General features: G+C 38.1%; 4 protein-coding genes and 1 long non-coding RNA gene across 14 annotated transcripts in view; 2 read left to right on the forward strand and 3 right to left on the reverse strand.

Moving 5' to 3' along the window:
- The window catches only part of LOC125505461, a 3,536-nt gene extending 2,363 nt beyond the window's left edge, over positions 1 to 1,173 (reverse strand). Inside the window, exon 1 of the long non-coding RNA XR_007282187.1 lies at positions 1,086 to 1,173. This is a non-coding gene — a long non-coding RNA (uncharacterized LOC125505461). The remainder of the gene's footprint in view (positions 1 to 1,085) is intronic.
- A 140-nt stretch (positions 1,174 to 1,313) lies between these two features.
- On the forward strand, positions 1,314 to 4,101 carry LOC109534352 (transmembrane protein 223). Of its 3 annotated transcripts, none has more exons than XM_048669260.1 (9): positions 1,314 to 1,444; positions 1,500 to 1,603; positions 1,670 to 1,975; positions 2,033 to 2,277; positions 2,331 to 2,492; positions 2,550 to 2,683; positions 2,756 to 3,035; positions 3,105 to 3,591; positions 3,655 to 4,101. In XM_048669260.1, exons 1-7 carry the CDS (start codon positions 1,314 to 1,316, stop codon positions 2,817 to 2,819), a joined length of 1,146 nt encoding a protein of 381 aa, XP_048525217.1. In that variant the 3' UTR covers positions 2,820 to 3,035; positions 3,105 to 3,591; positions 3,655 to 4,101. The 3 variants fall into 3 exon arrangements, with proteins under 3 accessions (XP_048525217.1, XP_019755563.1, XP_048525218.1); XM_019900004.2 differs by having other exon boundaries at positions 3,145 to 3,591; XM_048669261.1 differs by lacking the exons at positions 1,314 to 1,444; positions 1,500 to 1,603; positions 1,670 to 1,975 and having other exon boundaries at positions 2,049 to 2,277; positions 3,145 to 3,591.
- On the reverse strand, positions 4,096 to 6,773 carry LOC109534351 (zinc finger protein 200). The gene is made up of 4 exons (XM_019900003.2): positions 6,370 to 6,773; positions 6,160 to 6,321; positions 5,539 to 6,096; positions 4,096 to 5,295 (listed from the first exon to the last, which is right to left on the reverse strand). The coding sequence occupies exons 1-4, from the start codon at positions 6,514 to 6,516 to the stop codon at positions 4,651 to 4,653; spliced, it is 1,512 nt and encodes a 503-aa protein (XP_019755562.1). The 5' UTR covers positions 6,517 to 6,773; the 3' UTR covers positions 4,096 to 4,650.
- Positions 6,774 to 6,853: 80 nt separating this feature from the next.
- On the reverse strand, positions 6,854 to 9,568 carry LOC109534353 (ganglioside-induced differentiation-associated protein 1). 2 transcript variants are annotated; one of them, XM_019900008.2, is made up of 6 exons: positions 9,163 to 9,568; positions 8,634 to 8,823; positions 8,381 to 8,566; positions 8,084 to 8,281; positions 7,772 to 8,013; positions 6,854 to 6,973 (listed from the first exon to the last, which is right to left on the reverse strand). In XM_019900008.2, the coding sequence occupies exons 1-6, from the start codon at positions 9,415 to 9,417 to the stop codon at positions 6,947 to 6,949; spliced, it is 1,098 nt and encodes a 365-aa protein (XP_019755567.1). In that variant the 5' UTR covers positions 9,418 to 9,568; the 3' UTR covers positions 6,854 to 6,946. The 2 variants fall into 2 exon arrangements, with proteins under 2 accessions (XP_019755567.1, XP_019755566.1); XM_019900007.2 differs by lacking the exon at positions 6,854 to 6,973 and having other exon boundaries at positions 7,167 to 8,013.
- A 76-nt stretch (positions 9,569 to 9,644) lies between these two features.
- The window catches only part of LOC109534357 (E3 ubiquitin-protein ligase RNF144A), an 11,513-nt gene continuing 8,614 nt past the window's right edge, over positions 9,645 to 12,543 (forward strand). Inside the window, exons 1-4 of one of the 7 annotated variants that reach the window (XM_048669256.1) lie at positions 9,645 to 9,749; positions 9,821 to 9,996; positions 10,492 to 10,657; positions 11,939 to 11,990. The gene's annotated coding sequence lies outside the window, so the exon portion shown is untranslated. The other 6 variants (XM_048669252.1, XM_048669257.1, XM_048669258.1 and 3 more) reach the window with 6 other exon arrangements.

Consider the following 12,543-nt stretch of genomic DNA (forward strand, 5'->3'; position numbering starts at 1 on the left):
TATTTAATCACATTTAGCAGACAGGAAAAAAGCACGCCAGGCAGTGATTTCCACTGACGTCACGCAAATCGACGCAAGATCCTACCTTGTATTCATTGTATCATGCACAGATTACAGAGTTCTACAGTAACCTCTGTGATTTGTGGTATCATGATGCTACAGTAACATAGCAGAAGCTGAAAGAACTCACGCCAACAAATGGCGAGGAGAGTGGTTCCAGGAAGACAGTAGACGACAATCCATTTTCGGGTTCCAGGCACAGAAGAACAAGTATTGGGCATAACCGAATCAGGGGCACTCAGAGCAAAATAACTGACACTTTCCCGAGCACCAAATTAATACCGAGGAAGGGCTACATTCCTACCACGTAGATACAAATGAGCAGGAGTTAATTAACTGAATACGAGAAGCTGCTTGATAAGAGTGGATAATAAGTAGATTACACAGGCTCTAGCTTGTTTGCAGTTAAACATTCAAATGTTTGATGTTGTAGGGTTTATTTATAAACACCCATATTCGAGTTTATGAGAACAGGTTGAGATTTCGTCAACAAATCTTGTTGAATTTACCGTTTATCCTTGTCTGTCTTATTGTCAGTCTGTATAATTCCATGATTACCGGAGTTTTAAATAATTACGAAGCAACAGGTATTTGCGCAATGTTAATTAGGCAGATTACCTTGAAAAACATTGCTGTCGTATTTCTGATATAGTTTTTTGCAAATTTCTCAGTTTTTAATAACAATTAATTTCTTTTACTATTTCTTCTGAACTTCTATAACTGCGCCAGACAACACCTCCAGAGTAATGACGCGAATTTTGAATCACCCTGTATATTTGGCCAATGTTCGTTTTTACACGATAAACAACAAAAACTGGTTAAATTTAACTTGCTTGCCACGAACTGACCCTCCTACTAGATGAATCAAATGTAATTATTTTCTGTGCTAGTTTTTGTTGCATTTCCAAATGAAATCGACCAAAACCAGGACGCAATGTTTTATGTCGATGGTAAGTAAGTAGTATCGGAGTTATATAGGAGAGACTTACCAATATATAGAGTCAAGTTAAATAGGAGAGACTTACCTGTAGCTGTTCCCAATGATGGGGAATCTGGAAGGACACGCTTCCTTTGTTTGAGCAAATTATGGCAATATCTTACAATTACAGAGTGATATAGACAATGAAGTCTTTGCACCTGAATAACTGAATCATTGTCAAATACTTGTCAACCGAAATTGCTATGGTAAGGTTGTTGAAATAATTTCATTCAGTTGTTTTACATGCTTTTTTAAAATATGAGTCGCCTTTAATATGAACAATCACAGATATAATGACTATTACTTGGTGAACGATGAGGATTTCGCTAATGATGACGACAGCGTTGAACTAATGCCTACCAAAAGACGTAAAGTGAAAAGGGTCTTTTGTATTTTGGTTGTTGTGTAAGTATCTGAGAATAATTCTTTTGTTCGTACCCGTGTTGAATGGCAATTACAGTTTTAGTGGGTTGCTGGTTCTGGGATTTCTCGCTGCGTTCGTTGGACTACCTTTGGTTTTTAAGTTCTCACTGGCTTTGCAACAATCCTTGATCTTTACCCGATGTGAGTACCTTGTACGATACTGCCAGAACTGACTAGAATAACTAGGTTTGTTGCTTACATGTCTAGTTGGTCTTCAAACAAATGCAACGTATTATGGCAATTTCCGGCTGCCAGAATACAAGAACCACTATGTACCAGTAATAGATGTGGATAACAAGACAACCTTAAAGTTGGGGCTGTGGCACATCCTCCCGCTAGATCTTGCAGAGATTTCGTTTTACAATGAATCGTACGACTTTGACAAAGTTCTGAAACACAGCAACTATAGTGTCCTGCTGTATTTCCATGGCACCGGTGAAGACCGCAGTCAGAGCTGGCAGAAATACCAATTGCTAAGAAGCTTTTTCCACGTCATTGCTTTCGATTACAGAGGTGGTTAATGGACGATCGCTTGTAAGCTAATGTGGTCAAGTGCTGTGGTTGTCGCAGGTTACGGCGACTCCCAGCCAGGTGAGATGCTTGAGAACAACGTGGTTAATGACTGCGTCCAAGTGTACAAATGGCTCCAGAACAGAACAGAGAGCCCCATTTATATATGGGGCCACTCATTGGGTGCAAATCTGGCTACGAGCACCGTGGCTCGGCTAGACCAAAATGCCAACTTAACTGGACTCATTTTGGAGGCAGCCTTTACCAGTTTGACCGATGAATTGTATTTTCATCCTTACGTGAAGGTATACAATGATACATTTATTCAAGCTGGCTTTGAGGCATCAATGCTTTTCAGTATCTTAAGTGGCTGCCTTGGTTTTGGGATACTGTCGTCAAACCTCTGCAGCATAATGGATTCCTATTTGATACCACTAAACATATTGAAATGGTGCAGTGTCCTATACTGTTTCTCCATGCTAAAGATGATGAAATTGTGCCGTATTTTATGAGCCAAGCCGTAAGAGAAAGAGACTGAGTAAGATGGAAAATAAGTTTAAAGGCCGTTCAATTGCAGTTATATACCGCCTCGAAAAAACGAAATGTCTCTGAATGGGTGCTAAACGATACGAAGCTTGTTCTATTCAATGCCAAGATTGGACTGAATCACTATTTTATTTATCGGGACTCTTTCACATTTTTCCACATACTGTGAGTGCTTTATGATTTCAAGATTTGCTGTTTAGAAATTCGATGAAACTTATTTTGCTCTATTTGCTGCAGGGATTTTCTGAATCATTGCTCCCAGAACCTGCAACTCTCACTTGAAGGCTCACATCAAAGTTAACGAGGGGCTGTGATAAAAATGAAAAATTATTAATATATTTTATTATATTGTTAATAAATGGCAAATCATAGATTTTATGAGCAAGTTTTCAAATAATGACTGCTTGCTCATCTTAGGTTCAGTCGCCAATTTGTGTACAGATTAAAAGCAAAAAGTGATCATGTTTTATGTTGTGAAGAGCAAAATATAGCCGTTCTATGTCAAAATAGCTTAAAGGTGAGTATTCTTTCATTTACGCCTTCCAGCAATTTTACATGCGTATTCTCGCTTCTATGTTTTTTTTAGTCAAACACGTGCTATCTGTCAATTTAAATTGTTTCCACAGAATATTCCCCAGGGGGATGTTCTGTGATTGTTTCTAGCATCACAGTAAGACAGACGTAGAATACTGTTTATACCTGACAATTTTGACCAACAACATAACCAAACCAAGAAAGCGCTATGAGTTTATTTATCAAGCTCCTAAAATTGAGGAACTACGCTTCGGTCAGTGTACTTAGATGGCGAAACATTGGCCAGACTTCGTTGGATGTTAATACAAATGTAATCAAGGATGTGATATTGTACAAGTCCAATAATGACCGATTCTTTAAAATGGTAAATTTCTTCGGTATTGCCCAGTTCGGTTTTTGGACGTATTTATCCTTAACGGCGTACCAGACCTTAAAGGATATCCCCGTCAGTCAATCGACTGAATCGGTATGGTGGAGAAAAATTAATTTTGGAGAGAACAGATGGAGAAACAGTCTCACAATAATATCGTTTCTCATAGGTGAACATTAGGAAACATCACTTTGAAGCGACGCAAGTAATACCTATTTTGTGTTGTTTCTAGGGTGGGGTATTCTAGCAGTATCCTGGCTATATACCTTGAGAGCCGTCAAGTATTTGATACTGAGGAAAGGGGGCCAACAAGCCACCATTGTAACATACACACCATTAGGCCCGAATAGAATGTTCACATTAGACCTCGCCAACGTGAGTTCCACTCAGTCCAGGACGGCTGCAACATCGTTTATACCGTTGAAAGTAAAGGGACACTGGTTTTACTACATGATTGATATGAAAGGTGAATTCAGAAACACAGTGCTTTTCGACCACACTGCTGGATTAAAACGAGTTTGGCAAAATTGAACCCTATCAAGTAAAGCAGAGACACAGATGTATGCATTTTAAGGAGTGGCGGATAAAAACGCATTTGTGGTAAAAATTTTGCAGACAGTGAAGCGGTAGGAAATGTGGAATCATTCTTGTGGAGCGTAAATAAACGTTCGACTCGTTATATAAGCATTTTATTACCTATAGTTGGAAAGAAAATGAAACGTCGCAGGTGCAGGTTTATTACTTAGTTAAATTAAATAAATACACACGAAGGTATTGATTTAAGAAAAGCCTTAAAACTGTTAACAAAAAAAATACAGCCAAGACGATGACTATAAACAAGTTCAGAGTTTCGTAACTTAATCAGCTAATGCAGGCTAATATTAATGTAATTAGAATCAACAAAATAAATAGTATATAAATATGCTTATCATTAATGAGATCAATTATTGCGGTTTAGTATGATTAAAAGAAATTATAAGACGCTCGACAAAGAATGTCCACAGAAACAAATTACAGCTACGACGGACGACGAACGTGCCTGGATGTGATTACGCCTGCTTCTATGTTTACGGTAGATTTCTCCTCAATATCTAGTGAACATTTGTCATTTATTCTATGTAGAAAGATAGGATTCCACATAGAATTATATCGGAAAAGATTGATGTTGGTCTTAAAAAACAACGCTAATGTGATATGTGCCATCACACAGCATCCGTCGCCCTTCCATTTAGCAATTCTTCGCCATTGACCGGCTCGAGTCACAAATTCGTAAATGCGGAGCCAGAAAGCATCTCCCAATCTCCGCTCTATGGTTATCGTAAAAACGTTTCACCAGGTACACCTTCTGGCACACGTCACACGTGTAGGTAGTCTCGGATTGGCTCTGGCCCTTGTTATGTGTACGGACGTGCTTGAGGAGGTTGTCGTGCCGCGAGAAACTCTTCGTGCAAATATCGCAGCTGAAGTTACGCTCGCCCGAGTGCAACACCATGTGTCTCAAAAGGTGTTCCTTTCGCACGAACGTTTTCTTGCAATCGGTGCATTGGTAAGGCCGAAACCCGGTGTGCAGTTTCATGTGCTGGTACAGATGTTCGCGCCTTTTAAATTTTTTCGGGCACAGCTCGCAATTGTGGCCTTTGGTGGCTTGCAAATTGCACCTTTCGATCTTGGAAGTATCTGATTTACGGCTTTTTGATGGTAGGAAAGCCTGGGACGATCGCAGGTCTTCTATGTTGATACTGGAATGAGAAGATGGACTGGTCGATGTTATTTCTGTAGGATTGCTGCATATTACGTTGATAACGGTTGAAGCGGAAGGAGAAATTGCCGGCGGGTATACGGTATTTGTTGGCACTGTTGCAAAGTTGTTGTTCTGAAAGTGGTAAGTTATGGAATCAATGTTGGGCTTGATAAATAACCGTCACGTAGGTTGAACTTGAACAATAGAATCTGTGTGAAAAGTTAGTTCTTAAAAAGTTGCAATTACTGGTTTTGCTAAACGGTTCTTCCTCGATATTAAAAACGAACAATGGCACTAATTGGAACTATTGATCTTAGCCTGATTATCCGCTGGGTACGTTTAGATTTCTTGGTAATAATTCAACTGAAAACTTACCTGTAATTGTACAGCAGGAAAGATCATTGTAGGATTTTGGGTTGGCAAATGAGCAGGAGGTTTAGAGTAGGACATTGCATTCAACTTGTTCTTCGAATCCTCCCCAATTTCATCCAGAGTCAAGTCAATTTTAATAATGCTATCCTGTTTGTCCGCCCCTTTTTTGAACTTATCGTTAACTCTATTGTTTATACTACTTATATTATGCGATATATTGGTGGGTTCCATGGTCATCGCGTCCAGAGGAGCAAAGTTGATAACTTCACCGTTGGAATTGACCACCACTTTGTTCAATATCTCTTTAGGAAGTTGTTGCACAGCTTTTTTAAGCGCCTCGTTGAGCATATCCATGCTGTAAGGAAGATGCTGTACTTGCAAGGAACTGTGTGCTATCGGTTTGCTAGGCATATTAATTTCGCTTGAATGGATGCTTTTCGCATACAATGGTAGTGTTAGATTGTTCCGAGTGTGGTTCGGTCCGCATGCTGCAGCAACTGGCTTTTTGTTGGTGTTCTGAATCGGTTCACTGTCCGACTTGGCGGTATCTTTTATGTACACCTTAAAAGAGTCGACAATGAATCAAATTGGGAGGGAGGGGTGGATAATTCAATAGGTCATTACCTTTCCCGACTTTTTGAACTCATCAGTATGTCGGTAGTTTTTAAAGTAGCTCGATAGCATTGATTCGGAATTGATACACTCCTCCCTGAAGGCATTGCACAACTCCAACTGCTTCAAACACTTAGCGCACACCACTTTGGGTAGGAAATCGTCCGCTTTGATCTGCAATACACAGTGATACGAAGTCGACTTGTAAACATGCAAACTTACGTTTATGGCCAGGCACTTCTTAATTTTGGCCTGCAATTGGTGTCTGGTGCCTTCCTGCTCGAAAATTTTAACTTTATTTTTGTGGATATTTTGTGCACACAGCCGGCACAAATCATAGTAGTTGACGCGCTTATAGCAATTCGACATTTTGTCAAATTATTACATGTTGATGATTATTCAAACATTTTTTAAAAGGTTTGTTTATGGATTGTCAAAAATTGATGACATTGGTACCACAGAACACTTCTTCTTCTAGTCGGTGTCAGTGTGCACAGATCACAGAAGTTACTCTGTAATCTGTGACAGAACACCTCTGAACATTGGGACAAAGATAGACCAACTGAAGAGCCAAGGAGAGAGAGAGATAGTGTAACTTTGTACAAAACGAATTAAATCTGGAAAGTGTAGCTATACGATAAGAAACAGTAAATTTATAATTGACTACACAAAGTAGTAACCTTAACAATAAAATCAGACTAGGCAATTCCAAATTAACATATTATTTTTTTATGTATAGTACATTACTATATCTATAGGTATATCTAAATTAGAATCTTGGACAATCATAACTGGTCTCCTAAGGATTTCGTCTCCCGAACAAGCCCTGCCAACAAAGTTTATTTTTATTAAACAGTTATTTGTATAAATCCTATTGAGTGAGTTATAGACTCAAGAGGTCAAGTTTAAAACGGTTAAGTTTCTTAAATTATTTTCCTTGTATTCATTATTATTATATACATACGTATAATTGTTTCATTACAGGGAAAAATTATTAGTTGAAAAAGAAAATAAAAACATTACTTTTAGTCTGAACATTTATATACAATAAATACAGACATATGTATGTATATTTCTTGTCATGGCTGTTATTATAGTTTACGTAATACGTAATACATGCCTATCACATTACTATCGATCAGCATTAAGAGTTTGGTTAGTAATGGTTAACTAACACATATTATAAGTAAAATTTTGTATTGTTACAGTCTGGAAGCGGTTTAATAATCGGGATACTAGAAAAACAATTACCAAATCAACCGAAATTGACGGGTATGCAATTGCTTTACTTAAAATCCTTGTGCGAATAAAAAATAAGGAAGCGCAAAACCAGGAGAAACGCCGTCTGTCTTAAATAATTGTTGCCGTGAAATCTGACTGGTTTCTGGATTTACGAATAACTCTGGGTATCGCATTGTCTCATTTTGCTCATCAGAAACGAAAAACTCAACAAATATAATTAGAAATGTATCAGTTAACCTTTCAAGCTATCAAGCAACCACACTTGTGATTTTGCCTTAATTACTAAGATATTCCTTTCCGCGTTCACACTTTATTTGTGGATAATTTTCTTAACAATAAACCACCCTCCGACTATTAACGCAATGGCAACAGCAATACTAACCCCTATAATCAAAGGCATCTGCGTTTTGAAAACGGTCTTGACCAGGGAGAAAGCGGTGGGAATCGTTTTCTTGTATGAATCGCGCTCCTGAACTCGCATGAAGTATTGCTCGACGTGAGGTCGCTTTCCATTAGTCCAGAAATAGGGCTCCATTCCGATTTGATTGACTCGCACCAGCAGAATAGTCAACGACACATCCGCCACAGTAAATTCGTCGGTGCACAACCACCAATTCGTCTTATCTGCAATAGAATACAGTTGAAGAGAAAAACTGCCGCTTTGGGTTAGTTATCACCAGAATCCGTTGATCACCTGCATGCTGAGCCAGCTGCGCCTCAACTTCATCAAACAATTTATCAGCTTCTTTGAGTATCGCTACAAATTCCTCCTTGTTCAGCATCTTTTCATGTTTCTTCTCTTGGTTTTCCGCCTTTTCTAGAAGCATTTCTCGAGCTCCAGGATTGTCTTCAGCGTATTTGCGTAAGTTTTTCGCACTATCTTTGTCCGCATCTGGCAAAATAATACATTTGTAGATTAATGTGTTAGTGTCCATCCTCCACTCGCGATATTGATCAAACAGTGTGACTGCCGGAAGAACGGTTTACTTACTTACTAGTTGTTTTCTAACAGGCCCAATAAAAGGCACTTTCTTAGACCCGGTGGCCAATTCGGGGTGCAGTAAGCTTCCGATGGTAAGCACGTTGCCATTAATTTTGTCGATGATACCCCGGAAATACGTTATTTTCTGCCGCACCTCGCCTCCCTGGTCCATAGGGATCAGCCTGGGACTATGTCCTAAAAATGCAAGCCTCCGCCTTATAAGTCCGTCTGAAGTGAAAATCCCAGAAGTTCGAGTACAAACCGTTACTGAAATTGTCCTCCAAATAGTCTATGATGCGTGCAGAGTCTGGAATAATTTTGCCACTGTCTTGGAGCACTGGAACTTCACCTCTCGGGTTTATTTGCAGAAACCAAGGCTTGTATTGTTCTCCGTTCAGATCTATGTCGTGCGTCTCAAAGGGCAGCTTTTTTTCGTGCAAAGCCAGAACAACCTAATAAGTAAATTAAATGTTTTCTTTGGATTTTCTTAAATTCCATCAAATATACTGTAAAATTAAATGTACAGGGTGAGTCAATTTCAGTGAAACGTTCCTGAGGCCGGACATTTTCAGTTACATAAACATTTGTGATACAAAGTGCAAATAACGGAAACATTTCGGGATTTAAATCCCTATACGTTTACGAAACGTTTTTTGTTTAGCGGGTTTGAATGATGTCTTAATCTCACAGAAGATGACACACACTGAGATGCATGTAATGTTCTCTTCACACGGCTCAATGATAAGCACAAAGTGGCCAAGTCGGATGTAGGTGTTATATTAAATACCCACCTTTTGAGAATAGAAAGAGTACTCGTTGTAGTAAAGCAAAAGACCTTTGGGTGCAGCCATTTCTCCAGCAGTTGAATATTCGGCTACCTGAGAATGAGTTTTCCAGCAATTTTCTTCAGATCCTTTATCACGATCACAATAGGCTTGCTTGTTCGAGCACGATACTGAAAAGTCAGGTTGACGCAGAAGTAGAATCAAGGGCAAAGTTCGCGTGATTTTCTCGAGGCTGGCACCCAAGAAGAACCCGAATCGCATTGTTTTGTAAACTTGTCTAGTATTATAATGATTACAATTTAGGACCAAATATCCGTAAAATTACTCGTAATCTATGAACACCACTTGGAGACTGGGGCGATTGCGCTTTAGAGTGTTCATGTTTGTACACTTGATAGCGAATATATGGCGGATGAGCAAGTAAACACCTGGACAATAGACATCCCAATTTTAATATGGTTTCATTGTTTCATCTTGATGTGAACTATGTTATATACTTATTTAATCTATGATGCAAACGCTGAAAGTGTGAAATATCCATTTTTTACATACTTTTTTACATTAAAGGACTACTAATAATCGCTCTCTTGTAGGTAGGTGGTGTCAAAATTTTTGTTTTTTTTGTCTAGTGGTAAAGTGATTTAAATACCTACAAAATTATTAGTGGAGGATGAAAGCTTTCTGAATGAATATCCCTATTTGGAGAGGTTTGCAGATTGCCCGAAGCGAACATATTTAACGATTTAGGATTCGTTGTCCGATGTTGATAGTTGCATGTTATGCCTAATTTTTGACATTCGACATTAGTATTGGCATGCCAAATTTTCCTATTTATCTATGGTGAGTAATTGATATTTAGTAAATTTGTTCATTTGGTCGGTCAGTTCTTTAATGCAGTGTTTGAATCCAAATATTAAGCAAATGTGGGTGCTACGCTAAGCGTTGAAAGTAGCTCTATGAGGCTGCATCGTCAAAAACAGTTTTCGGTATATCAGTGTCCTTGTACCTAGCTATAAATCAATTTTTGTGGCTACAAGTCGAGCTTACGGTGCTGAAATACCTATCTACAAACAAAAGGTAACAGTTTATGTGCGTTTCAAGGCTATATTTTGACTTGAATTGGAGGAAATGAAACGAGTCCAAAACCAACATATTTCTTCATCATTTCTAGTTTCTGCAGTAAATAAGTACCTACTATTACGATTGTTTGACCCCAGAATAGATGACTGGGACTGGTACTAGATTATGTGCATTAAAGATTGTAGCACCTACGTTCTTAGGCACCTACGTATGTGTAGGAAATATTCCATTCAAATCAAACTGTCTTTCTTACAGATCGAGACTGATTCAGATTGTATCTGCTAGATTTTGCCATCATCAGTGGGTGTGGTTTAATTAACAAAAACGCTTTTCAATACCAAAAGTGGTGCAGGTCAAGTGCGTGACGCAAATTCTCCACTTCAAGATGAATCAATTTGCAATTTTTGCCGGAAGATTATCGGTAAGTCTCCTGCTTGGATCCAAATCTACTTTACAGTAATGTATAATCACAGAGGACCACTTGGTGATCTGCGGTGAATAATATTGTGTTCTCAATGCATTCAGTAGTTAACACTTGCAGAAAATTCAGATTAAAGACAACATCGTTCGCAAGGCAACATTGCTGCGAGCAGAGAGAGTTAAGTTTACTTTGCTTAACATGCTTGTACTACTAAGTCAAATTGCGACGTGGTTTAAATAACTGAATAACTGTTCTATTGCGACGCTCTGCCTTGTATACTATAGATCTAGTCGCATAACCGGGTTTATTGATATTGGTTGCAGTGTCTTGGTGCAGGTGCGAGTGTGGATGTGTGAGTGTGTGCATTTTTTTGTGACGTTCCATCGCAGAATGCAAAGTTAGAAAATTCTTCATTACAGAGATTGAGATGCTCAGCTGAAATGCCCGTCTTTAGGTAGTTGGTAAACAAACTAGTGCAACACGTACGTTAACATTGATAGGAAATAATGAAATAATAAACATTGCTTGTTTATAAAAGATCATAACTCGGCTGCTATAAGTGCACGTAGAGAAGAGTGAAACCACAGCTTAGGATTGATTTGCTGCCAATCTTGTATAGCTGATACTGCTTATTACTGAGAAGACATTTCAATACATTTATCATTCTGTTTGCTTGTTTTATCAGATACATTATCTTGTCGATTAAGCCTGGATTTTAAACATTGACGTCACGGCATTTCCGTTTTAATCTGGCTCCCAATTTTAGTAATATCCTTTTGCTTTTGAACTGTAAAGGAGTAAAATGTTTGCGAATAATTTTGGGTAAAAACGGCATATCCAATGTACATACACTATAGTGTATGTTTTCATGTTTTTTTCAGTATGCGCATTCTTGAGTCAAGATTGATTGCCGTGATTCATTCTATAGGTCATAAGATGCAAAGGTTTTCTATCGCATGTTACAGTGTTAATCCAATTGGACAAGTTGCAAGTTCTATGAGCAACATAGCAGTTCAACCTTGAATCAGGTATTACAGAACATCAGGTTTAATCATTAGGAACAAATTAAAAACATGTACGAGGCAAAAAATGAATGAATGCCTAAACTTCTCAAACTTCTAAAGTTCAAGCAGTGCTGCTTTAGTCAAATATCTGTATTGGGTATTATCTTTAGTTTTTCCAATTTGATTCTCAATAGCCAATGCAAACCGTTTTAAGCGAAACAACTAAAAATGAATGATTTATTCAAAAGGTAACATTTTTGTACTTTCTGTCTTGCAGGATTGCCTTGAACGAATGCAGATCGTATGTGTCGTTTCCATATACAATTATGGTAAGTCTAGACCGTAATAAATGAATATGTAATGATTTATTTTGAGTCTGATGAGATGAGGGCTGTGTATGTAGAGCTACATTGTTTGTTAGGCTCGATTCTGAATTGAGCTCAATTATTTCCATGTTGTAAATGGTATAAATAAAAATTGCAAACACCCGCAAAACTTCGAAAACAAAATGCGAAAGTAGCCAGTTTGAAACGACACTTGCTATAAACTAATGAAAATAAATTATTGCCTAAAGCTAGTGAGCGAAAGGAAATGTATGTTGCAAGGAGCGCAGATCATTGATCTTTTTATTTGACATCTAATTGCATAACGTATATGTCTTTTATAAGAAGAGAAAAATAATCAAAGAACAGTTTTGCAAAGGTCCTTCTCTATCGGATATTTTGCAATAAAACTTTCACCCATACATTTTACCGATCTCTAATGTTCGAGTAGCAGGTACCACTAGGTTTTACTAGCTTTCTTATTACGCTAGTTAGAATGTCGTTAGTTACAAATTTCATTCATTTGTCAGTCCAGGTATTTAACTTGAACGAGCTCAGT

This window comes from Dendroctonus ponderosae, unplaced genomic scaffold, assembly GCF_020466585.1.
Source record: "Dendroctonus ponderosae isolate FM_Combo_2020 unplaced genomic scaffold, Dpon_F_20191213v2 Dpon_F_20191213_8, whole genome shotgun sequence".
In the NCBI taxonomy this organism is placed as follows: Eukaryota; Metazoa; Arthropoda; class Insecta; order Coleoptera; family Curculionidae; genus Dendroctonus; species Dendroctonus ponderosae.

Excerpts from the sequence above, each read along its gene's own strand:
- LOC109534352 (XM_048669260.1), top strand. The coding sequence starts at position 1,314 with ATGAACAATCACAGATATAATGACTATTACTTGGTGAACGATGAGGAT. Across the intron at positions 1,604-1,669 it reads ATCCTTGATCTTTACCCGAT|TTGGTCTTCAAACAAATGCA; the intron begins GTGAGTACCTTG and ends TTACATGTCTAG. Across the intron at positions 2,684-2,755 it reads TTCACATTTTTCCACATACT|GGATTTTCTGAATCATTGCT; the intron begins GTGAGTGCTTTA and ends TATTTGCTGCAG.
- LOC109534351 (XM_019900003.2), bottom strand. The coding sequence starts at position 6,516 with ATGTCGAATTGCTATAAGCGCGTCAACTACTATGATTTGTGCCGGCTG. Across the intron at positions 6,322-6,369 it reads AGAAGTGCCTGGCCATAAAC|ATCAAAGCGGACGATTTCCT; the intron begins GTAAGTTTGCAT and ends TGTGTATTGCAG. Across the intron at positions 6,097-6,159 it reads AGTTCAAAAAGTCGGGAAAG|GTGTACATAAAAGATACCGC; the intron begins GTAATGACCTAT and ends GACTCTTTTAAG.
- LOC109534353 (XM_019900007.2), bottom strand. The coding sequence starts at position 9,417 with ATGCGATTCGGGTTCTTCTTGGGTGCCAGCCTCGAGAAAATCACGCGA. Across the intron at positions 8,824-9,162 it reads ACTCTTTCTATTCTCAAAAG|GTTGTTCTGGCTTTGCACGA; the intron begins GTGGGTATTTAA and ends TTTACTTATTAG. Across the intron at positions 8,282-8,380 it reads TGTTAGAAAACAACTAGTAA|ATGCGGACAAAGATAGTGCG; the intron begins GTAAGTAAACCG and ends TTATTTTGCCAG.